Here is a 26,979-nt window from a genome sequence, read left to right as displayed (position 1 = left end):
GATTTGCCCAGAAGGGGTTTGCCTTTGCCCTGCTCTGAGACTGAGAGAGTGTGACTTGCCCAAGATCACTCCAGTGGATTCCAGAGCTAATTCAAACCCTGATCTTCAGAGTCATAGTTAAGTGCTCAAGTCACTATTCTACTTTGGCTATTGTTCTGGACAGTAGACTTAGTAACTGGAAAAGAATAAGAGAGCAGAAAGTCAATATGTGTTAAAGAGCTATGGCTACGGGCACAGAATATGCATCCTCCCAGATGAGTCTGGACTACATCCTTCATCAGACCTAGCCAGTATAACAATGAGGGATGATGGGCATTGCAATCCAACAATATCTGGCAAAATTCAAGCTCCCTTCCCTTGTTTAGCCATAGTGCAACTACAAATGCTACTTTATATATTTTGTACTATTCAGCCTTCACAGCATCAAGACAAAATTTTGAAATATTGCAAATAAAGTCTGAATTCCAGACTGAGCTGTATTCTAAGCAACTGTAAATTATTATCATCATTATCGGAAATGCTGGAAATTATGAATTGTATTTTAAAAAGGAATAACACATGGTTAGTGCATCAGGGCTAATAAAACTAGTGATGTTTAATGAGTGCTGTTGACATTAGCCCAAACCTTTTCTGAAACATGAACCACTATTTCTCATGAGCTAAATGGACTAAAGAATACTACAGCAATTTCTCTCACTTTATATTAAAAATAGTATTTTGTTTTTTGAACAGGGACATACAAACCAAGGATCCGTTGTTTTGATACCTATCAGTTATCGATGAAGTTTGAAAGATGCTTAGATGCTGAAGGTTAGTAAATAATTGATATGAAAACTATTTATTTGCTTAAACATTTCTATTTGTTATGACGTGTCAGAGCGGCATACAATTAAAACCATAGAAATGTTATAAAATAATTAACAATAAAAACATACTAAAATCATGGGATAAAAAGGTTTCAAACCATGTTAATACCACAGAAAAGTCCCAAACAAAGCTCACTGCACTGTTTGCCCTGCATTGGAAAGTGTATTAATATGAAAAGTAGTATTATTAAAAAGAAATCTCAGTTACTATTCCACTTGTACTGCATGTCATCCTACATTTGGGGCATCTCTAATAGTTAAAATGGGAAGAATTGAGAATATTACTCTTTAATTTCATTTGTGCTTAGATCTTTCCATGCAGATTGTTTGGCTAAGGTCCTTTTTTATGTGTCTGCGTAATAAAAAGATCTTGGAGATAGCGCTTTCTGTAATTTTTTATTATAGATCACTACTTCTTAAACTGTGAGTCCCGACCCCTTAGCTCAGTTGAATTCACTAAAAAAATTGGCAACAGTAAACAGTTTCTGAACACCACCTAGATATTTGCACAGATCTATTAGCAACAGCCTTCAGTGTTTACAGTAGATCCTGTAAAAAATGTTTCAGCTCTCCTCCACGAAAAGGAAAATCAGCCTGTTTGGCAAGCCTTACAAATGCTGATTTATCTGTTTTTATATACTTATATAGCTGGGGTCACATAAAAATTTATCAGGCAAAAAGGGGTTGTTGAGTGAAAATATTTAAGAAACCCTGTTATAGACAAGTCCTTGGTATATGACTGGTGCTCTCCAAGTTTTGGGACAGCAGTCTTTCCCAAATCTATTTGAAGGTGCTTTGGATTGAGCCTATGATCTTCTGGATGCAGAGCACACTGTCTCCAACTTGCCAATGAACACCAGGCTACAATTACTTGAGCTGACTAGACAAGCACTATTTTAGGTTCTCTGTCATTTAATATTAGAGCTGGCAACAGCTGCCGTCATGTTAAGTTGAATTCATGCTTCTTCTTTTCTCCTGATTTGACCTTCTTTGGCACAAAGAAATTAGGGAACCGTGCCATAACTTGCCCATATCTTTTCAATAATTTCCATGAGACTTTCAATCCAAGTGCTTTCCAGCTGTGGCAAGTGAATGAGCTCAAAGTTGCTCAATGTCCCCATGGGTTGCTTACATCCCCACTTCCTTTAGAACCAGATGTAGATCAAAAACAGTATTAAGATGACTGCTCTCCAAACAAAGTAAACCCAGAGAATGGCCAATGGCAGCATTTACTTCAATACCTTCCTGGCCTTTGACTTTGAGATCACAAGTGTGAAGCTTGACACCCTTTACACAACAAATGTTTTAGCCATGACTATTCATATATTTTTTTCATTTCCTCAGTGGTTACATTTGACATTTTATCAGATGATTACTCCAAGGTATGTATGCTCTTGATTTTGAAACAGTAGACAGTGCTGTATTTCAGAATTTGTAAAAAGATCCAATTTTAGTGTATTTACCTACCGCCTTGCCCAAATGTCATAAAGGCACCAGATCCTGTTCTGTCTTGGAGCAGGCTTGGTTAGCACCTGGATGGGAGACTGCCTACAAATAGCAGATGGTTGTAGGAAAGAATTGGCAAAACTGCCTATGAGGTTTGCCTGAGAAAACCCTCTGAAATCTATGGGGTTGCCATAAGTTGACAGGTGATTTAAAGGTGCGTGCACACTTAAAAGAAAGGTGTTTGGCTTGTTCCTTGAAAAACTGGAACTAGCTCTGTGTATTTCTGAATAAAAATTCATTTTCCATAATGGAAATGGAGTGATGAAATGGAGACAATTTAATTTTCCTGACATTGTTCAATGGAATTATAGATGAGCAAACAACTAAATTTTCAGCACTTCACACATGTAAATGCTGTGCTGGCTAACAGTAAACAAGATCAATATAGACTAGATGCAGTCATAGTCTCTGTGAGAATGAATATTGTTAGCAGCAACTGTTAGTTCAATCTCAGATGAATGTGTAGCATTTGGCCTTTTTATTGCTTTCTTGCCATATAAATGCTATAGCACTGTTTTCTCTGGACTACTATTGAAATACCTACATTTTGTAATCACAACCAGTTATCTCTGAAAACAGCGATACAAATGTAAGGCAACTCTATGCTAATGTGTGATCACTAAGCTATATCTGCTCTGTTCTTTATTCACTAAATACGTTTTTAGGATAAATCTATAACTATTTTCTTTTAAATGGCCAAATGTATTTGTTCTTTTTTAAATTTAATATATATTTTAATTGAAGTTTTACCTTATAAGATAGAGTAAATTAACATCGAAAGAGTGAGAACATTTGATTGTATAGAAAGTGGGAAAACTGAGATTTAAAAAGGATCAAAAAGGAGAGAGAAAAAACCAAAAACTGAAAACAAAGCTAAAATGTCCATATTTATATAAAAAAGAAAAAAAACTGAACAAATGGCGATATAAAAATGCAAAGTACTTGGCAAAGAAATACACCAAAAAGCAAAAGCAAAAAGCTCACTGTTTCACAACCTGTTCACAAGCCATCAGCAATTGTGAATTGTAGTTCTTTTTTTCTTCATCATGACCTTTTTTTTTAACAGAAGGAAGTTAAACGAGTGGTGAAAATTAAAATTTATAATAGTCAAATTTGAAACCCCCACGTTGAAATAGTCTTTCCTTCTAAAAACCTTTTGAAGGGCTCCCAGATTTTCCTAAACTCGGAAGGGTCTTTTGACTGGAGATACCCTGTCAGAATGTCCATCTCAGCCACCTCCGTCACTTTCATGATCCATTCCTCCATTTCTGGTGTTTCCTCCAATTTCCAGGCTCGTGCATAAACCATTCTCGCAGCCGTTGTCATCAAAGTGAAGAGTTTATCGTGTGGCTTCAGCAGTGATGTGTCTGTTATTCCTAGTAGGAATATTTCTGGGTGCATAGGTATTTTTAGCTGTAGTATTTTTTCAGTGGTTTTATGGATCTCAATCCAAAAGTTTTTTGCCTTCTTACAAGTCCACCACATGTGGAAAAATGATCCTGTTGCCTGTTTACATTTCCAGCAGGTATTTTTTAATTGTGGCTGTATTTTGGCTAATTTAACAGGTGTCATATAAGCTTGATAAAACATTTTGTAGAAATTTTCTAGAAGGGAATAGCTTCTGAAAATTTTTATTTTTACTTTCCAGAGGTATTCCCATTCATCTATGCTAATTGAGCGACCAATGTTTTTAGCCCATTTTACCATACACCCCTTGATATATTCATCTTCTGTGTGTAATTTTAACAGGAGACTGTAGAGCTTAGATAGTTGTTTATTTCTTGATTGAAGTATCTTATCGAGGTCTGTCTTTTCTTCTTCAAATCCTGTTTTTGTTCTGATAATGATCCTCTGCCATGTATTTCTCAGATCGTTTTCTTGCAGTGTGACAGATATGTAGAATTTCATTCGCAACATGGCCGCTACTACAGAACAAGGATACCAAAGTTTGGTAGAGATTTTTCATATCACTATCCATCTTGTGACCTGTACTTTGTAGGAGCAAGGTATTTGAGATGTTCCATATCCTTATTTGATTGAATTTAATTATACTTGTTGTTGTGAATGATATTGTAGAAAAAATATCACTTGGCAGTTCCTGATATAGTTTTAAAGTTCTCTTAACAAAACAGAGTAGCACACATTGTATTAAAAACTAAGTAAAATAGATATAATTATTGAGATTCTCTATTCAAGTTCCGTTTGGTTTCTTGAAACATTCATGGCATTACATTTTATTAATGATTTTTTAAAATGTAGGTCACTTTCAGTAATAATAAAGAGCAATGAGTAATTTTTGATGTTTTTGTTGTAGCTCAGAAATATACCGGTTAAATTTGGAACAAGGAAGGTATCTGAATTCTTTGCAGACGGATGCTTCGTAAGTATCTGCATTTTTTCCACGTTCATCTTTTTTTCCAGCAGATGGCGCTGCATGTCTGTTATTGCTACAAGATCCATCTTGGGAGTCATCCAACCTGCATTCCAAATTGTATTTAGAAATACTGTAGGAATTATTGCTCTGGTTTATATCTTAAAATATAATGGGGGGGCACACACTTTTAAATTATTTATGGGTGACATCTGCATGTGAGACTAAGCTAAACCTCACTAATAAGGAAGGATATGCATGAGCATAGGCCAAACTTCAGCACTTAAGCATAGCTCCCCATTATGCTGCAACTCAGATTTCTGCGCATGCAAAGGAGGAATAAAACTAAACACACATGCTTTATCATTATCATGTTCAATGGTCCTCAACCTTCCTAATGCTGCAACCCCTTAATACAGTTCCTCATGTTGTGGTGACCCCCAACCATAAAATTATTTTCGTTGCTACTTCATAACAGTCATTTTGCTACTGTTATGAATTGTAATGTAAATATCTGATATGCAGAATGTATTTTCATTCACTAGACCAAATTTGGCACAAAAATACCCGATATACTCAAATTTGAATACTGGTGGGGTTGGGGGGATGATTTCATCATTTGGGAGTTGTAGTTGCTGGTATTTGTTGTTCACCTTCAATTAAAGAGCATTTGGAACTCCACCAATGATGGAATTGAACCAAACTTGGCACACAGAACTCCCATGACCAACAGGAAATATTGGAAGGATTTGGTGGGCATTGACTTTGAGTTTGGGAGTTGTAGTTCACCTACATCTATTCAGTGCTATTCAACCTGCCAACCAAGATTTCCCCTAGGTGAAAAACCCCCAGGTTTGAAGCCACGAGACTACTCTGTCCCATTCAACCTGGCCTAACAAGGATGCCCTATGTGGAAAGCAGCCAGGCTTTTAAGCCTCAAGACTATTCAGTGCAATTCAATCTGGCCAAACAATGATTCCCCTACAAAGGAAGTAGCCAGGCTTCAAAGCGGCTCTTTGATTGAGGGTGCTACTCCAGCTCGCCAAACAGGGATTCCAATGGTTATAACACAGCCAGGCATCGAAGCTGCAAGGCTATTCAGTGCAATTCGACCAGACCAACAAAGGATTAACCTTGGTAGAAGGTGGCCAGGCTTTGAAGCAGTGATACTACTCTGTACTATTGAAGCTGAGCAACCAAAGATTATCCTAGGTAGCAAACAGCCAGGCTTTGAAGCAGTGAGGCTATTTGTTGTAATACTAGCAGCCCAAAAAACCATTCCCCTAGAACACAAGTACCCAGGCTTCCTAGCAGCAACCCTATTTTGTTGCATTCCAGCTCACCAAACAAGGATTCCCATAAGAAGAAAACGGCCAGGCTTTGAGACTGCAAGGCTATTCACTGCTATTCCACCTGGCCAACAAATGATTCCCATAAGCCACAGCAATGCGTGGCCGGGCAAAGCTAGTAGTAGTAGTAGTAGTAGTAGTAATAATAATAATAATAATAATAATAATAATAATAATAATAATACAAGCAACCCCAGGGGCCATCCAGTCCAACCCCCTTCTGCCATGCAGGAAAAGCACAATCAAATCACCCTCAACAGATAACCACCCAACCTTTGTAATAATAATAATAATAATAATAATAATAATAATAATAATAATAATAGCAGAAACCCTAGAGGCCATCCAGTTCAACCCCTTTCTGCTATGCAGGAACAGTACAATCAAAGCACCCTCTGAGAGGTGGAAGGGAAATAGGGTTTTGGAAGCAAGGAAGGTGCGGTGGAAAGGATCCGGGCAGCAAGGGAGGCAGAGGGAAAAGGCTTTTGAGAGCAAGAAAGGTGAGGAAAAATGGCTTTTGGTGGCAAGGGAAGTGGGGGAGAGTGAGGAGCAGCAAAGTGGAGGAAAAGTTTGGGGGGGGGAGGGAGGGGGGGAAGGAAAGTGTGGATCCCTTCAATACATACTTTGAGAACCACTGGCTTAGTGTGATGTATTGTTTTGGGGCTTTGTTGTTTTGAACACATTTCGAATAAGCAAATTGCTGATTTTTAAATAGCTGTAGCTGCTAAACAAGCTGAACAACCTTTTCCATGGTATGGAATTTCTGATTTTTTAATTTGCATACTTACTGGTATATTGCATATTTTACAGCAGTTTGAAAATGTAGTGTCTAAAATAAGTATCTTCAGTTTTGATAACTAAGAACTAAGGGTATATGTCAAATTGTATTCATTCTTCCTGACCAGGGCAAGCTTTAATTAAATTTAACGCTCTATACAAGTTTCACAAATGTACTTATTCTAATATTGTCTATCCCTTCCATCATTTTTGTTTGGATTTTCCAGGGAGAATCACGTCTGTGACATAAATTCAGCACATGGTTTATTTGCTGCTGGAACAATTGAGGTAAAGTTTGCTTCTATGGAATACAGTACTACTTTTTCCTTTAAAAATGCAGACACTCCAACACAATAGTTCTCTGAGTGTGGATCATTATTGCAGCTGAACTGGCAAAATCCACACATAAAATCTTATAGTCAATGAGATATTAGTGAGCTTGGATAACCAAGATGTGACAAAAATATAGGGGAAAACAATCTTTAGGGGAAAAAACTCTTGAAGGATTGACATTTCAGACTGAATGATAAGAGACCAGGAAGGAGGAAAATTGAGTGGTGGTGGAAGCGGGAATCTTGGGAAAAGGTGTTTCTGACTAGTTGTCATCATGAATAGAACTTCTCTAATAAAGTTGAAATATTTTTATTATGCTTACTAAGGGTGTAGTGCTATAACACTATGTAACAAAATTTGAAAAAAAAATCTGTTCCTGCTTTGAAAGTGTTCTTTTCTGATTAATTAGGCGGTCCTTACCTTGAAAGTATTTGTTATACAAACAATGTTGAATTGGTTGAGACTATTAGATATTCATTGAAAAACTTTAGCAAAACGCGCTGCAGGATGTCCCACAAAAACAAAGTTTTGTTGTTTAATAAATGTTTTCTATGGTTTTTTTAAATAGAACTAATTCGGAAATGCCATTTATAGCCCAGGAACAAAAATTGTGCTACATAGTGTAATCACTTTACTAGGAATTGGTCTCCTTGAGATTTTCATAATGCAGATAATTTAACACAGAGAGATTAATTTTTTGGGTGTGCAGGAAGGATGCAAATTATATATACATTTAGAAACTAAGCATGTACATAGTAGGTTTAGTAGAAACGTGTTGACATTTGCAAATGATGATGTTTTGTTGAAGAATTAAAAGTTACAGTTGTGACAATGAAGAAAAGTGAAGAAAAGAGACCTTCTCCTGTCAAGTTGTGGTACAGCTGTGGCATCTGTTCTTCACTCCGTTGCTGGCATCTGTTCTTCAGTATGCATAGACTTCCTTTGATGGAAAAAAAAAAGCTTATCCACAACACATGGCTTTATTATAGAAGTCTGGTTTTGCTGCTAGTCTCCCTCTCTGGTTGATAACTGATAGTTAAGAGGGACCAGCATTTATAAATGCTAACTGATTCATTCCAGAGGAGGGTCTTTTAACCCTACCTCTCTAAGATCAAAGATTCTCATTTTCATACTCATTCAAAGTTGGAAGGAAAGAGTAAACAAGCCTATTTATGTCTTCACTTTCTCAGAAAAAGTGTCATTTTGCCACTTTTGCCCTTGTCTCCAAATTTCCTGTTCTCAACTGAGGGATCATTCAGTAGTATGCCTGCTGTGCTTCAGCACATAGTTTGGCTGCCTCATATTCTCCTGCAGTGAACTGATTTTGACTTTTGTAGCCCTAGTCTATATCCACAAGTTTTGATTGCCACCAGTTGTTCTCAGGAATCACTCAGCATATTTGTATGATCACATCCAGAATTACTCAGTCCTGAGTTCTCAGTACTGCAATGAGATCACTTTTGAGTGCAGCAGACAATTGGAAGGATAGAAATAGATCTGACATGACTTGAATCAACCTGCCAGATCAGCATAACCACTGAAAAGTGATAAGTAGATGAAATCTGCAGAATGACTGGAGAACATGAAATGGTTTAAATTTTCTTTGTCTTCCGTAGGGGAAAGTGGAATGCTGGGATCCCAGAACAAGAAACCGAGTTGGGGTGCTGGATTGTGCCTTAAGCAGTGTGACAGCTGATAAAGAGTATGGAGGATATCTATTCTTCTTTCTCCCCAGAACTTTACTTTTATCCTTAAAATTCAGTGTATTTTGCTGTATGTAATCCATAACAGAATGTTTTCAGATCTCTGTGTTGTTAGGCACTTGTCACATGTCAATTGTAGCAATATTCAAAGAGGTAACTATGTTAGACAGCTAACAGTATAGAAAGGAAAATTGGATAGAAGGAATCTAGTGACACCTTTTAGACTAATTTCAGCATGAAGTTTTGTGGATTTGAATCCACTTGTTTGAGTCCACATTTATTATAACTATCTTCACAACTGCACATGTATCAACACTTCTCAGAAAAGTTTCTGATTTAAAGAGAACCGACTTTTGGTAAGCAGGTCACTACTTTAATACCTCATACCTGTATCATCTTACACAAGTCTTTGAAAGTTTATGGCTTGGGCCTCAAGATGCATCTTTTGTATCCTGTTATATTCTGACTCTCCCCTAAACTGTGTGCCTTTATTATTAATTCCATAAATGCATCTGAAGAGAAGGATCAAAATACTAGGCGAAAGCTGTAAATCCAATGCTTTCTTAAAAAATTTCTCCCTTCTTCCATTCTATGCAGATTTTGGTTGACCGCCTCAGATCTGTTGTTAAAATGTTTAACTGAAATCAGATGTGCTTAAATCATTTCAGGGTAGAGGGGCTGCCATCTATTTCAGCTTTGAGGTTTGATGGTGCTTTGAACATGGCTGTCGGAACATCCACAGGACAGGTGACTATGCTATCAACTCACTATAGGGATTGAATGAGATTCCTGTGCTGAATAATAGCAGAGTGTGCCTATTTGATTTTACCAGGAGTGAGTACATTTGCATGGAGAATCCCAAAAGTATAATTGTAGATCAGGGATATGGTTTATAAATGTTGAACTGGATATACATGTTATCAGATTAACTGACATCCCAACATCAGCTTTTTGTCTTAAAACACCTGCTAACTCTGTTATGTAAACTTTACAGTTTGTAGTTTCAAAGCAAATTAAACATTGTTAATTCTTTCAAGGTTCATTTGTCTTCTCTGCATTGCTTCCCATGTATGGTAATTGGTTATCACTCTTTACCAAATCTCATTGTAATGGATCCCCCATAAAGAGAACTGATTAAGAACGCCTGATGGTGTACTTTGCATATTTAGGCTATTACTTTGATTCCTCAAAATTTTAAAAATTGAATGAAGGACAACTGTTTGATGTAATTATAGTACATTAATCCAGAATTAGTCTGTCAAATTAATGGCCAGATGACCCAAAATAGCATATCACAATCTGACAAAAAGCCACAGTTCTAGCCATCTCTGGATATGCAATCATGAGTTTTGTCAAACATTTGTTGGAATTAAAATTTGTCTCTTTTTCCATGTGTTAAATGCTAAATAAGGTCATTTTAGCACTGGTTTTTTTTTTTTTGAGCCCCTGGTGCTGAACTTGTAGACCGAAAGGTTGCAGGTTCAAAACTGGGGAGCAGAGTGAGCGCCCACTGTTAGCTCCAGCTTCTGCCAACCTAGCAGTTTGAAAACATGCAAATATGAGTAGATCAATAGGTACCCCTCTGGTGGGAAGGTAACGGCGCTCCATGCAGTCATGCCGGCCATGCGACCTTGGAGGTGTCTACAGACAACGCCGGCTCTTCGGCTTAGAAATTGAGATGAGCACCAACTCCCAGAGTTGGACACAACTGGACTTAACGTCAGGGGAAACCTTTATCCTTTACCTTAGCACTGTTTTTAAAGATCTTGTTGCTTAACAGCTAGATATATTTCAGAAAAACCAAAACAAAAGGCATAATCCCCATGCACATCCCTTCAGCAATACTAAATTTCAAATACTCTTTGATTACTGTAATCTAAGTGTTTAAAATGTATGTTTAGACCTGAAATTTTATTAAATCTGTTTGAATATTGAACAAAGTACCATATGTGATCGGTTTTTGTTTTTCCAGGTTTTGCTTTATGATCTCAGATCAAGTAACCCGTTATTAGTGAAGGATCATCAGTACAACTTGCCTATTAAATCCATCCAGTTTCACAATTCTTTAGATTTAGTTATTTCTTCTGATTCTCGGATCATAAAGCTGTGGAATAAGGACACAGTAAGTTTTTTATTCGTCTTTATATCCTGAACAACTTCTAGTTTCATTATTTCTGATGTCTATCTGGATCATAAATATATTTTGTGGTGAAACTGCCTTTTCATGGAGATTATGACTCTTTGATTTGTAATTTTATCTGTGTTCTAGGCAGGCAGTCTTTTATTAAGCGTAAATCCTGGGGAAATGCCTTTTTTGTTTTTTTATTTTGTTTTTTCCCCAAAAGTGAATGGAAAGACCATCATGAGATTGATTTTGATGTGCATGCATGTGCAACCCTCACTATAGAAAAACATAATGATACTTTAGTCCCAAAACAGCCAATTTTAGATGAAATTGTTTTTTATGTTATTACTTCAGTCTGGTAAAACCAGTATCTAACACTTGTTCCCCTTCCTTCCTTCACTTGTGTACATCCTTCTACTGATGATAACTTTGACCTTGGGGACAGGGACCTGCAAGTTAGTGTCCAGCACGTAGTTAAATGGATTTCTGCTTATGCTTTAAATGCATGTAAATTGTGGATTTACATGCATCATACTGTCCTAGTTCATTGAAGAGCATATGTTAGATTTGTAGGATCATTTGTCATTCTTTCACTTAAACTGTGAGATTCAACCACCAGAGTCTGATGCTAAAGACATATGCGTAGCATTCAACAATTCCGGAATCAAGATTTTGCTTAGAATACCAGAGTTCAATGAAGCTAACATTCATCTTACAAAAAAGGAAACTCCAAGCATTCTTCATTTTTTTGTTTCCTTTGGGTTGGATCTGCATTTAGAGACCTGTAACTGGACTTGAAAAAGGGAGACGTGTTCATCTCTGTCCTCTTACAGCAGCATCTCCAAGCCTTGAAGTTTCTCCATAGGGGCTGAAGGACTATATTTCATGTGGTTCAAGACACCTTGATGAGTTGAAGAACCATTCCATCTACATAAAGACAGGTCTTTGATCTGATCCATGATTGTTCTATTGAAAGTTAGAAAATCTTTGCTGATCTCTGTTGACTCAGCAAGAGATCTTACCAGTAATGTCTCACCTCTGTCTTTAGTTCATCACGCAATGATGCTATCCCCCATACCTGTTGCCTTTTAAATGACATTTGCAGCAGAACTTCAAAATAGGTTTGTGGAGTGGCAAATGATGCGATTTTGTTGTTTTCACTGACATTTCCTTCTCTGAGTCCAGCTCCTAACTATCTCTGACTGGCAATCAGTGGAAAAAAAGAGGACAGCACTGAGGCAGAATTTAACACTAGATTTGTCCGCAGGCTGGGGAGCATCCAATTCTTTGTTTCCAGGGAGTTGAGGTGGGGGAAAACCCTTTCTACTGTTAATTATCAAGGAGGAAGGCAGCAGAGCCAGGTGGGTGGCAAAATTAAGCAGGGAGGGAAAGGAAGTATCCAGGAGAGAGGTGAAGCTGTTAGAGAAGCCAGGAAAAAGGGAGGTGTCCAAAGGAAAACAGTCCCCCGCCCTCCTTTATACTTTTTCAAAGTCATGCTTGTGGCCACAATACCAAGATTGCAATGCCCTTTTATTTATTGAATTGGGTGAATCACTCAGAACTCAAGATGAGGGAGGTTCAGGTTCTGCAGGAATGACTAGCTACTTGCCTGCTTTGCTTCAGGCCTTGGTGCATGCGTTTCCCAAATCTTGGGAAATTATTTTCTGATTTAATAGCTCCCATAATTTCCCACCAGCATAGCCATTGGAGACAGAAGGATTCTGGGAGTTGTAATTCAAAACATAACTTTTCCAAGATCTCGGGGAAACACAACAAAGCCAGTGGAGAAACAATTAGGTAGCTGGCCACCCCAGGCTTTGGGCTCTCTCCTAACAATGGTGATCTCAGGCCTGGTTCTGTGCCCGATCCAGGCCTTTGGGTGTGTCTCTTCCTTTCCAGGATTACCTTAGATCAAGACCTGTGGCATATGTCACAGCTGTTATTTACCATTTCAACTTTCATGTGGGATTAGGGTTGCCTGAGTCAAAGCTGGAGAAGGCTTTTATATTGTTAATGGTTGTATTAAAGAGGAAATTACAGTAGGTGTTACTGCCTTGAGTAATAAGTCAGACCTGCTGAAATTCACTTTTCTACACAACTATCTCGAGTTTTCATTCTGGCAACCCATATGTTGGAAGTACTGGTTCAAAGTAATTGCTCTTCTTCCCTCTTCCATCTTTCCCTTTCCAGTTTCTAAATTAGGGTTGGTTCTGACCAAACATCTTTTTCCCCTACGTGAATCCTCTGATGTGTTTCCTCAAGAGAGAAATATGTGGAAAATGTTACAGTAGAGTGGAAAAGCCATTCACTTCTCATGAAATGGGGAAAGAAAAATTACAGTTTGTTTTTTAAAGGCCTAACCACTGTTCTGAAATTATGGGGCAAGCAAAAGAAAGAGTCAGTTCCTCCGCCAGTTGACAGGAAAGGGCCTGACTTGACAAAATATCTATGAAGTCAATTCATATCAGCAACCCAGAATATGAAAAACCTCTTTGTTTTGTGATATTTCTCCAAATTCCATTTGTATTCTTTTATTCATATTATTCTGCAACCCTTTGTTTTCTGATGTACATACTGAGTTTATCCAATGTGGCGTTTCATAAACATTATGATGTAGTGAGCTGGCAAGGCAGGTTTCCCAAAATATCAAGGACCAACTTCATATTTGTTTCTATTGACTACAGCAGTTTTACTTAGTTTCTGAAAGTAGTCAGTGGGGACCACCATACCATAGCACTATAGTGTTTTTCTCCTTTGTAGTATTTTTATGCATTTTGAAAACATTGTACATATTTTCCATCACTTGTAAATGTACATGCTGTTTCATGGATATTTAATTTTTCCCAAACAACTGGCAAGGCTCATAGAAGGCTGATTTTTAGGTGAAGTGAGTTTCATCTTTTAGTGACACTTGAGAGCATGAAACACCTATTTGCAGTGATGATCTTTTCTATCCTTATTGGCACCTGCTGAAGTACAGCTGGTTAAAATTTTTTACCCCATTGAGGGCCTCCACAATGATCTATCAAGGGCCACATGCTGGTGGTGTTTCAGAGGCAAAAATAACCTGAATGAAGTTAGTGTTTTCTGTAATATGAGGGTTTTAAAAAAACAACAACATTTTTTTGTGAACCATAACAATTTGAATTGGTTACAACGGGATCATATTTATTGGATCTTTTAAAGTATATTGCATGTCATAAAAACTACATAATGTCTCATTTTATGTCTGTGAGGCATTTCACAGAGGCATATTCCACAGTCAGCCTACTTTGATGTTTCCTTTACATAAGGATGCGATGAGGCCACATAGAGCTTACATGTTCAAAAGTTTCTGCCCAAGCGGCTAGAGTGGCAGATAGCTGGAGGCAATTGGTGTGGCCTCACCCAGATTACATAAAAAAGGGAGCCTGCTGCAGGCATCTGCATCATGTGTGGAGAGCACCAGGCCGGAAGAATGTGTGTCTTGACATGTTTTCTGCTAAACGGAAAAAATGGGAGGCCCCATCCTATCATGGAAATGAAATAGCAGTTTATGCAGTATTACACAGGAGAGGAATTACAGAGCCAGCATGATCCAGCCCAAATTAGAAATCTTGAGGTTGTGCTTTCAGTGGGAAAGGTTTGAGATGCTTGATTCTCCGACTGAAATAAGTGGGAGACAGGCGTGTTTTGAATTTGGCCTGAATTGTGCCATCTCATGTGTCCCTCTGTCCTTGTGACACTTACTTTGCGAGATGTCACCTTATTTGAATGGATTATCTCTGTGTGTCGGTCTGTTCTGCAGTTTCATTTTAATCATTCGTCACAAAGGAAATAACATTAGTACTCAAGGCGGCTAACATCTATCCACACTAAACAGTTTTTAAAAAAGCAATACAAAAGTTAAAAAAACAAATAATAACAGTGTGGTAAAACTAGTATTAAAATGCAGCAAGCACATTAAAATGGCCTTTAAGTGAATTTGTGACTGGAAGTGATGTCAAATTTAGGTGAAAGTAAGGTTACTAAAAGTAGGTTTAAATGAGAGGCACTGAGGACACAATTGGTGTCTGTAGCATTCTTTGACTTGGCATCAGGTGCAGTAAGGCTATATTACTGGGGTGGGAAATTTGTAGATTTCCAGAGGTTGGGCTGCAACTTGTTTCAGTTCTAGCCAGGGGCAAGGGTTTTTGAGGCAGAACTGCAAGATCTGGAGGACCACAATTGGTTTTCTTCTAGCAGTGTGGTTTGTTGGTTTAGAGCTGTGTTTCTTCCTTTCAGCTGTGTATTCTTTTATTTCAGGGGAAAATATTTACTTCCATTGAACCTGAACATGACATTAATGATGTTTGTCTGTATCCTAATTCAGGTATGCAAAAACATACTTCTCTATTGCTACTTTTGCCTCCATTATTAAGTTTATGTTATGTGTTTTCAAGTCCTGAGCAACGGTGGGCCTTAGAGAGTAAAGGAAGGGGGTTGGACCAAGCCAAAGCTGTCACACGGATGGCATTCTGTTTTGGTATGGATCTGAGAAACATAGTATGCCAAGGTTGTTTTTACTAAGAACCCCACAGAGGAGGAAAAAAGGAAGAAAATAACCCTCTATTTTTTACTTAATTTTGTAATTTATAGGAATGCTGTTCACAGCCAATGAAGCTCCCAAAATGAACATTTACTACATACCGGTGAGTTACACAAGTATATTAACTGTGGTACTCAGTACCCTGTAAACTTCAAATTACCCTAGTCTTATACTACTTTTTGTTTATATATTGGAATTCTTCTTTTTGTGTAGGTGCCTGTCCTTGTCTGTTTTATTTTTATATTTATGTTTTGTCATCTGCAGTAGGCGTTTAGTATTTTGGAACATGGCATTCATAACCTTTTGGAAAAAACACCTTTTGGAGATCATAACTTTTTAGAAAAGCATGACCTTTCACAGAAGAGCCAAAACTCTTTAGCGTAGAATCTTCTTTTGTGGTGTACAACCAGATATAATTATGCTAAGCAATGTTTCCAGTTGTTAGATGGAATAACCCGTTATCTTTGATTTGTTAGGAAAACAGAGATTTTGCCAGTGCATAAAAAACAGCAGTGCTTCGGAAGTGTTTTTCACTGCCGAAAAATATAAAAACAACTTGTTTTATATCATGCACCCAAGAGATAAAAATGAAGTAGACTTTGATTGAAGTAACACATTTGGTTTACTCACAACCGTCATGTGTTCAGCATACACAGGTACAAAATCTATTAGTCCAATTTCAGATAGGTTTGAGATAATTCTCTGTGCCATCTGGCCAGAACAACTCTTACAGCAAAACAGCAAGCAAGTATGTGATCTGATGTCTGAAGTAGTCTGTAGTCTGCTGTCTGCAATGATCATGTGGTTTGCAGCCCCTTTTATAACTTCTTGGGAACCATAGAGTAAATGAAGCTGCATACCAGTACATTCAAACAGTAAGCAACAGGATCATAAATAAACATTACTTGAAGAAGGTTGTCATTTCCAACATAGTAGTAGGGTAGTATTAGTAATTGTTAGAATTTAGATAAGCAGATTATGTTTGTTTTTTTGTATTTAAACAAAAACTATAAATGTAGAAAATTACCTTGAATTTTCAAAGTAATTCTCAAATTACTTTGCGAAACCCTAGTTGCAAACTGTTCAGGGTCTGTAGGGTGAGAACAATTCTAAACTGTGTCCAGGATCAAAGTGGCAAGCGAATGTTGAAGCTGGAAGTGCTTCTGGTGTCATGTGGTGGGAATGTCAACATAACTAACAAAAGTTTGGCTACTCCGTGCTGATTTTTCTGCACACTTTTGAAAGGCAGACCTATGTGGAGTGTTTTTTAATGCTTTAACCTGATTAACTACAGGCAAGGTTATACCCTTCAAAGAGCCATTTCCAATTCCTAAGGGCAGACTGCCAGTCAGAATCCATTTCATTCCAGCAGTTGTTGGGAATGTGCCCCAAGTTGGGTATTTCTTGAGCAACGCAAGGAGAAAGATCAGTTTGGCATGTGAAACTTGTCATGTAGCCAGGCTCATGTCATATTCCAGAGACCAAAGCCATGGTTTGTGTCTTCTGTGTGATTTTGGTTCCCCTTAATGAAGAGATTTGCCCAAGTATTGAATTTTGATTCATGGCTCCCTCCACTTTTTATATTTTATGACGACATTCCTCAAATGATCAAATGTGCCAGTCGAGGAAAGAGAAATCAGATAAACAGTTTGTTCAGGCATTATTTCAAAGTTGAAATACAAATTGGCATCATGGAAAATGAAGAGGCTTTTTACTGCCAGTATGTCTTGATATATTTTAGTTTCAAGTTATGAGGTTTGTTTTTCTTTCTCTCTTTTTCCACTGACTTTGATAAAACTTAAAAACATCTGGAGGAATTTAGTGCTGCTGGTCACATCCTTCCTTGATGTTTATGAGGAAGTGGAAAGCTGTGAAATCACCCAAATGACTACAGTCATGCCAAAAATCAATTTATGCATTATTTTAGTTTGCATAAGTGAAATATATGATCAGGAAGCAAGATCTGCACATAAAATGAACTTGTGTTGTTAGTAACAGCTAGATCTATCTTACTAACTCTCAGCAATGAGTAGCAGTGACCTGTGTGATTTTGGTGAATTGCAACTTCTTTCAGCTGTACCCATCATAGCTACCAGTGAAGTATTCTGGGAGCTGCAGTCCAACAAAATCTGATAGCCCTCTCCTGCTGTAGAGCTGTGTTTCGTTGTGTGCCGTTCAATTGATGATTAGACATGTCAAATTTCCCACCCTTCGACTTTGCAAAAGTATTTACTTTCCGTTAAGTATGTGCCAACTCTGTCTTATATGAGATAATGGTTTTTTAACTGGCTTTCTTCTGAGGTTTTTTTTTCATGTCAGGAGCGACTTGAGAAATTGCAAGTAGCTTCTGATGTGAGAGATTTGGTTGTCTGCAAGGATGTTGCCCAGGAAACACCCGGATGTTTGATATTTTACCATCCTGTGAGAGGCTTCTGTCATGTCCCTGCATGGGAAGCTGGAGCTGACAGAGGGAGCTCACCCGCTCTCCCTGGATTCAAACCGCTGCTCTATAGGTCAGCAACCCTGCTAGCACAAGTGTTTAACTCAGGGGTCTCCAAACTAAGGCCCGGGGGCCAGATGCGGCCCATCAAAGCCATTTATCCGGCCCCCATGGCACAAGGGCAGAAGGGGGTTGGGCTAAATGACCCAAGGGGTCTCTTCTTCTCTTACAACCATTATTATTATTATTATTATTATTATTATTATTAACATTAAGGTTGGGTGGCCATCTGTCAGGGATGCTTTGCTTGTGCTTATGGTACACAGAGGGAGAAGGGGGTTGGACTCAATGGCCCAAGAGGTCTCTTCCAACCCTCTTTATTATTATTATTATTATTATTATTAATAATAATAATAATAATAATAACATTGATTCTGGGTGGCCATCTGTTAGGGGTGCTTTGCTTGTGCTTTTGGTGCACAAAGGCAAAGGGGGATTGGATTCAATGGCCCAAAGGGTCTCTTCCAACTCTCTTATTTATTATTATTGTTGTTGTTATTATTATTATTATTATTATTTATTGCTCGGTGGCCAACTATAGTCCGGCCCTCCAATGGTCCGAAGGATCGTGAACTGGCCCCCTGTTTAAAAAGTTTGGGGACCCCTGGTTTAACTCATTGCACCACGAGAGGCTCTTTTAAGGTGTTCGCTGATGAGTCTCTCTGTCAGTAGTGCAAGAACTGGACTTGATTTCTATAGAATTACTAGCTTTGCCCAGCCACGCGTTGCTGTGGCTTATGGGAATCATTTATTGGCTAGGTGGAATAGCAGTGATTAGCCTTGCAGCCTCAAAGCCTGGCTGTTTTTTGGAGTAGCTGGAGTAGCACCCTCAATCAAAGAGCTGCTTCGAAGCCTGGCTACTTCCTTTGTAGGGGAATCATTGTTTGGCCAGTTTGAATTGCACTGAATAGTATTGTAGCTTGAAAGCCTGGCTGCCTTCTACATAGGGCATCCTTGCTAGGCCAGGTTGAATGAGACGGAGTAGCCTCGTGGCTTCAAAGCCTGGGGATTTTTCACCTAGGGGAAATCTTGGTTGGCCAGGTTGAAAAGCACTGAATAGCCTTGCTGCTTGCAAGCCGGGCCGCTTTCTACCTTGCGGAATCCTTGGTTGGCCAGTTTGAATAGCAATTAATAATCTTGGTGTGGCAGGTATGAATGCTGCAATTAGGCACCCTGATTAGCATTTAATGGCCTTGCAGCGTCAAAGTCTGGCTGCTTCCTGCCAGAGTTAGCTGGCCCTAATTGTTTCCTTTCTGGAATTCCCAATTTCTCTGCTTTCAGAGTGTTGCTCTTTATTTACTTTCCAGGTTTTAGAGATTATAGTGTTCTGTATTATTATACCACAGTAATTATTTCATATTATACTTATATTATCTGCTTAGAAGTGGATTTATATGAGGCCATTTCTACATAGCTGTATAAAATCCACACTGAAGTGGATTATATGGCAGTGTGGACTCAAGATAATCCAGTTCAAAGCAGATTATATAAGATTATAAATGGGTACTATAGCTGTGTGGAAGGACCTTAAGTCTACACTGCCATATAATCCAGTTCAAATCAGATAATCTGTATTTTATAGGCAGTGTGGATCAGGCCTAAGTGCACTCTGCCTGTGCCCTGGGCACCATTTTGGCTTAGGGAGCTGCTAGGATACTAAAGAGGTGGGGCCTAAGGCAGCGGTGGAGGAGGGGCTAAAGGCAGCAGAGCCTACCTTTCTAACTGGCAGTTAGGGGGAGAAAGGCTCTTCCTCAACCTCTGTAATTTGGACTATTTTTCTAATTTTTTTAATTGAAAGACATATTTTGGATGACAATGTCTTTTGTGGCCAAATTTGGTGTGATTGGGTTCTGTGGTTTTGTTGTTTACTCCATAGTAAAACACACATGACATTTATATATATAGAGATAATCAGTGTTCTATTTCACAGGTTGTAAACATGGATTAATATTAATAGTACTCTCCATATATTGTCTGGGATGTTAGTAGATGCTCTTAGCAGAGAGCAATCTCTTGGGGGTGATCTCTTCCCATGAAAGCTGAACAGGTATGCAGGAAGATATACTTTGTGGTTACTTCCAGGCTTTTGGACACAAGATGCCTGAGAAATCTCAAACTGCCTAGAAGTAAAGCAATTCATTGCAGACTTTGAGCTGGTCGTTCCTCTTTCAGTTAGTTGCATGGGCTGATAAATTGATTTTAATCAATTACACTTTTTATTCAGGCAAGATTTCTTTTAAAAAGAAAAACTACTATCTAAGTCTAGAAATTTCAATTAAAAATTATCATTTTGAGTGCCTGCATGGGAAAATGGCAGTGATGGCCTCTTGAGGAGATGTTGGGACTTCTGACTCTTCATAGAAAATCCCCAATTTATCCATGAGTCAAAATCCATAATTTTTGCCCTCAAGCATGTCTTCAACATATACATGAGGCCAGCTTATACACGAGTGCTTACATACTGTACACAATAGACCAGTACAACTTCTGTATCCATGAGAGATAAATTCCTGGACTTTGTTTGGATATTTGAACTCTATTGAAATGAAGGACCTCTGGCCCATGAACACTAAGAGTTGCATTGGAGGACCTGGAAAAACAGAGACCAGATGTTCTCTGAAGTGAATAAATGAAACCATGGGTACTGGTCCCACTGACACCAGGATCGTAATTACCAGAAAAAAAAAAAAAAAAAAAAAAGGGGGGGGTCATGTTTAAGAAGACAGTTATGATACTACTTTTAAGCTGAAGTTGTCTGGAACATGCTCATAGATCATATAAACAAAGAAGCAAAGTAACTTTAAAAAAAATCCTTTTGAACTGCAGTTTGCAAACTTTCAAATTCATGCTAAGTAATGACCAAATTGATAAGTTTTTTCTGTATATGAGTGACAGATTGTTAGCTTTGTAGTTTTGTTTTAACTTGTTTCTGAGGTTTGTGGCTGAGTCTGAGGTATCCAACGTAAACCAGATGAGAATCTCTTTGGGATGAATATTTTAAAATGATAGTACAGTACAGGCAGCCTCCAAGTTATGAACATGATAGATTCTGTAGGTTTGTTCTTAAATTGAATTTGTATGTAAGTCAGAATAGGTATATGTTTAAGTGTAACTCCAGCCATACATGCGCTTTGGATAGCATAGGGAAAGGTTAACACCTCTGTACTGTTTATTTTACTGTCTGTGCTCCTGTTCAGAAGATTTCATCTTACTTTCTGTCCCTGTGATAATTGGATTTGTAAAAAAAATTGGCTTGGTATGGAAAGAAGGATTGGTGATCAAGGTTCAGTGGAGACACCTTTTCCACATAATAACTCTTCCAGGGGTGAATATCCCTTCCTTGGGGTAGATTTCTTTCACTTCCTGTTGTCTCACCCCCATTCTTAACTATGATACGTTTGTAAGTTGGATGTTTGTAACTCGGAGGCTGCCTATAGTCCCTCTACATTTGCAATCAAGATTTTTGAAGATTTGATTACTCATTGATTTGTTCTCTCTACGAATTTCTAGTTTCACCAGTGTGAATCAACTTCTTGTCATGGTTGAGGACTTGAGATTTCTAGAAAGAACACTTCTTTAGGAATCTCTATGTGCGCTAGTGCAATTCTGTGGCCAGCTTCCAGTGGATGTCAACTATTGAATCACATTGAAAGATCTTAGAACGATGTTCCCTCAGATTAAAAAAGCAGGTTTTTTTCCCCTTTCATATGGGTCCTGTACTTCTAACCCTAGTATTTCTTAGATGACATTCAAGAACAGAATTCCACATCATTATAATTTAAACAATTAGATCAGAGATTCTAGTTAATGTTGTGGACGTTTGTCCTATGTTGTCCATTGGGTTATATCTTTTGTTGGCTAGATTGTTTTTCATAAAGAGTTTGAAGCAGAATCTTGGACACTGAAAAATGGTTGAAATCAGTCCATCTAAGACCCATGCAGTCATGCCGGCCACATGACCTTGGAGGTGTCTACGGACAACGGCGGCTCTTCAGCTTAGAAATGGAGATGAGCACCAGCCCCCAGAGTCAGACATGACTGGACTTAACATCAGAGGAAACCTTTACCTTTTAAGACCCATGAGAGCACTGATATGAGATAAAAGCCTTTAGTAATACGGTTTAAGTATCCCTTTTCCAAAATGCTTGGGGCTAGAAATCTTTTGGAATTTTCTGTTTGGATCTGTATTCCTTATAATGAGGCTATCTTAAAGATGGAACTAAACACAACATTTCAAGTTTTCTATACACCATATGCACAGAGCCTGAGGAAGTGCTTATGTACCATATTTTAAAAATAATTTTATGTATGAAAGTTTGTGTACATTGAACCACCAGAGAGGAAAGGTGCCAGTATCTCCGCCGCCCATATGTACAGCTGGGGATAGTGAAGGATTTTGGATATTGGAATTCTAGGTAAGGGATGCTCAACCAGTGTTAAGGTCAGGAAAGAACAGTGGAATTTTGTGGCTTCATCTTGACTTTTAAAAATATTATATAACTTTACACTCACATAAACCCAGGAGGACTATTTTGTAATTTCAAAGGCTCTGTTTGAACATAAGAATAAGCCTGGTAGCTATGGGAACCTTGGCTTATCAAGTATGTGTGGTATGCACAGAGAGACACTGTGTGGCTGGTCTGTATTGGAATCAGATATAAACAGCTTTGTGGTTTATTTCTTGTTATATCCAAGTCTGGCAACAGCTAGCACTCTGGTATGTTTCCCACTTCCCCATCCATACCATTATAGAGAAAGTTCTGACAAGCCAGTTCCCATCTATCCTAATCAGCCAGAGGCCCAACAGCTTTATATGGCACAACTAGGAAAGCATCATGGTTTATTTAGTTGCCCCCACTGCAAGAAAGGAGCAGGCAGGCTGTTTGCACTGTCACACTAGTTTTATTCAGAATCTCAGAGGTCCTGCTGTTTAGTGGTTTATCTAATGCGGCAAGTACAATTAATTCTCTAGAGCTGCTTCAACCATTTGAGATTTTCTAATACAGTCAGATCTCTACATTTGTTACATTAGGGTGGCAGGACCCCTGTGAATGTGAAAAAATGAATGATTTTTTTTTTCCTCTCTAGGAATTTTTCATTCTTCCAGCATGGCTCTATAATGATCTTCCCCTGTCAGTTAACCATAGAATTGCATTGGTGGACTTCTAGGGGTGTTCTCTCTCGAAATCTCTAGATCCTTCAGCATGACTGAGGAAGTTGACCAAAGACTGATGCTGGAGGTCTTAGAGATTCCTGGAAAGATATTTTTAAATTAAAACGGTGAATAATCAAAACCGCAAATGTGGAGAGTAGATGGTAACATTATCTCCTTTCCCACCACCAAAAGAACACCACAGCACTGGAACATTTGCTTGTTTAATATAAAAACTGTTAGTGTTGAATTTTGTTATAACAACACTTCAACTTCCTTCTCCCTTCTTGCTCCCCTTCTCATGCACAAGTGACATATTTGCTGCAGAAAACTACTAGAATGGAAAGAAATATGATATAAATTACTGGCAGCTTCATTAGCATGACAACACTGAAAGAGTTTACACAGATTTTTACATTTTAGGGTCTCTATTTTGGATCTGCCTATAATAGGATGGATTTCAGGTGAAAGGCCATGTTTCATCCATTGCTTTTTTAAAAAACATATAATCCGTTGAAAGATTGCCATGTCTTCACAAAACAGGAAATGTGGCTTTCCTATCTGTTTCCAGATAAGCACTTTCAATCTGAAAAGTAACACGTTGAGCTTACTCACAACAAAGGAAATCCTCTGCTTCCCATCATAACATGTTGCTTGAAAGGAAATGCGCGTGTGCGGGCATAGGTGCGGAAACCATCCAATGTGTGACACTCAGGAAGTAATTTTGTAGCCATCCTGTAGGATCATTTAACACGTTTATATGTTGGATTGAGGCCCCCTTGGGTGCTTGTGGAACAGATGTGGAATTTAGATACTTCAGCTGGAAGTGAGGCACTGTATCAGTGGTCAGGAGTGCAAAGTGCCCCGCTCAGATTGGGGCTGCGGAACCTTTTACCCCCTTCTAATGCTCTGTAACTCTAGTTCCATCAGTCCTAGCTAGCCTAAATAGTGGAGAGACATGAGAGCTGTTTAAGTGCAACATTTGAAGAGCCAAAATTTCCCTGTTCCTAAAGTAGAGGTCACTTGTTGGTAGCTGCCACAGTTTGGGTTAAATTGAATCACTCTGAATTAATTGAGGATCTTCTGAGCTTAAGAACTAAGGAAAATATCCAGGAGACCCAGATATTTTGGGCTGTAGATCCCCAAATCCTTTATCATTGAATATGTGGGCAGTAGTTGAAAACTATTGCTGCTATAGTACTAAACTGTCTTTGTAAGAGATGCCACTGGAGAAACTACCGATACTCCCTGTTACCACTTCAGCATTGTGATTCAAGGTTATTTTTGTCTGTGGAATAACCTGCCAAAAGAGATTTGTCAGCTAAATGAGCTGCCAGAATTTAAAACATAAAGACCTTTTCCCAGAGATCTACTCAGTCAATTTTAAATGATGCATTTTAAATTTATATTTTATTAGTATTGGTATTTTAATTTTTGTTCCGTGTTTTTAAATATACCATATTTACTTGAGTCTCACGCTAATATTTTTTGGCTAAAATTGAAGTGCGCTTTTGATTGGATGGCACGTTAGAATCACATACCTGTCTGTGCTGTTGGGCAAGAGATCTCAGCTAGAGGCAGAGTAGGAAGAGGCAACAGTGGCCTTGAAAAGGCTGATGGGAATGCTAAACAGGGTGCAGCTTCCCACCAGCCTTTTCGTGGCCACCACCATCTCATATTCAATAGCAAATCCTATTTTAGTGAGGTGCACATAACATTAGATGGTGCATTATAATCAAGTAAATATGGGGTATACATGCATGTTTGGTCTGTTGTCCCCCGCCTCAAGCTGTAAGGAGAGGCAAATGATGATGAGGATGGTTAGTCTGGAGTCCCCCGCAGCCTACCAAACCATTGTAAATACAGAACCCCTGAGCTGTTTTCAAAATCATTAGAGACTTTAACACAGGAAGAATACATCTAGAAAAAGACTTCTAATGAGAGTTTTTCACATTATAGCACCTTCTGTTACTCATCCTTTTACAAATAAGGAAGTTCAGAAGGCCTGTGGGAAGAGCTATGCACAATACCTGGGGTTTTTTAAAGTGTGAGTTTCCTGGAAGCCTACCGGGATAGGCCCAGCTGAACTTCCCAAGGTGTGATAATACATTTATGATGCTATGTACACTATGTACTTGGTAGTAAGTGCTGTAGAACAGGGAGAGGGTTTTTTTTGTGGGTGACTCTCAGTGGCTTACATCTAACTATACAGAACCTGTCAAGTGATGGGGTGAGCTGGTGGGTCTCTTCCATAGATGGTTTCACCCTGAATATCAAGGCTTAATACAGTATACACTTTTCGAGGCTTTATGTGACCTGCCTAGATTCTTTTTCCTCCATGGCCACGTACCACCAAACCCCTTTGTGCTAGCCTTTATTGCCCTGTGCTTTGTGGTGGATATTGTCAGGATCCAGGCTGCAGAGCACCAATAACCTACACAGAGGCCAGATTCTATCTAATATCTTTATTAAAGAAATATATAAAGTCAATAAAAACAAGTGAAGAATATAGTTCAGAAGCAGACCTTTCAGATGAGGTCAAATATAGTCCAGAAATGTATTGTCCAATATAAGATATTAGAGTCCAAAGTTATAATCCACTTGACCGAAACACACACCTTGCCAAGCAATAGTGTGGGGAATGACAGGGTCTTTAAAGTCCAAAGTAGCTTGACAACAAGGCTGGAAAATAGACTTGATTCTTGGCTAGATCAAAGCTTGAAACGAGGCAAACATGAAACAAGAACTGAGTCCAAAGAAGTCCATGAAACAAGGCAAGGCTGGAAACTTGATCCGTGAAACAAGGCAAGGCTTGGAACTTGATCCGGGAAACAAGGAACTGGGGTACGAAGTCCACACACGATCTCTCTCCTCAAGCTGAACAATTGACTCCGCAAGGTTCCCCTTGCGGCAAAACCCCTATATAGAGTCTTGTTTTCCCGCCAACAGAACACTTTCCCTGGAGAACAAGAAGCGAAACCCAACTCTGTCCAGATGCATGACTCCTTAGAATTTCCCAAGGGAAGCAGACCTAATCAGCTAGTTGTTTGGCCGCGATTCTGAAACTCCGGCGATTTGCCTCCCTGACTCCTCTATCTCTATTATAATTGTCCTTTCGGGAAAACGGGGGAGAATTCTGCCCAAGGCTTGTTTGGTTAACTTCCTGAGGACAAACATCCTCCAGGTGGCGAGGCTCCGATTCAAGCTGAACCGGTGGAAATCCCATGTTTTCCTCCTCATCTGCCACAATAGCACTAGGAACGGGACTACAAGGTCCATGAGACATCACAGATATCCTGATTTTTGCTTGCTGTGAGAGAAGTTGGGGAGAAGTTTGCAAGGCCTATGGTTGGTCTGGGACTGGAGTCCGAAAACCTAATGTTTCCAACAGGACCGTGGAATTGATAAGCCAAATCTCCATTTTCTTACAGTCCACTCCTGACTCCTCCATAATTGGCAACTGTGTATTTATTCGCAGTAAAATATATTAATATACATTATGTAAAACGGCCATGCCAGATCTCCATGTGGATCACCAGGACGTACAGATGGATAAAAATCAAATATCCACAGGGAATTTGTTCCTGAACCATATTTGTAGGGGATATTCCTGAACAAGGGAGAAATGAGTGGAAATTGTCTGTAGTAGAGCTTTTGTGTTGTTTGGTATTTTGGGGATTGGTTTGTCATGATAACTCTGATGAATTGTTTGTTCTATGTGTTCTTTTCT

The 26,979-nt window shown here is 38.7% G+C and overlaps 1 protein-coding gene across 1 annotated transcript in view; it reads left to right on the top strand.

Annotated features, from left to right (window-relative positions):
• nol10 (nucleolar protein 10) overlaps nt 1-26,979 on the top strand; it is a 57,484-nt gene that overhangs the window by 5,577 nt on the left and 24,928 nt on the right. The window contains exons 4-13 of the mRNA XM_003215422.4: nt 733-810; nt 2,211-2,248; nt 4,242-4,378; nt 4,687-4,752; nt 7,097-7,157; nt 8,819-8,904; nt 9,574-9,652; nt 10,878-11,027; nt 15,315-15,381; nt 15,648-15,700. Coding sequence (XP_003215470.1) covers nt 733-810; nt 2,211-2,248; nt 4,242-4,378; nt 4,687-4,752; nt 7,097-7,157; nt 8,819-8,904; nt 9,574-9,652; nt 10,878-11,027; nt 15,315-15,381; nt 15,648-15,700 — 815 coding nt within the window. The remainder of the gene's footprint in view (nt 1-732; nt 811-2,210; nt 2,249-4,241; nt 4,379-4,686; nt 4,753-7,096; nt 7,158-8,818; nt 8,905-9,573; nt 9,653-10,877; nt 11,028-15,314; nt 15,382-15,647; nt 15,701-26,979) is intronic.

The sequence above is a fragment of the Anolis carolinensis genome, chromosome 1 (assembly GCF_035594765.1).
Source record: "Anolis carolinensis isolate JA03-04 chromosome 1, rAnoCar3.1.pri, whole genome shotgun sequence".
Lineage (NCBI taxonomy): Eukaryota > Metazoa > Chordata > Lepidosauria > Squamata > Dactyloidae > Anolis > Anolis carolinensis.
Note: the sequence above shows the minus strand (reverse complement) of the source record. Positions and strands in the feature narration are given on the sequence as shown.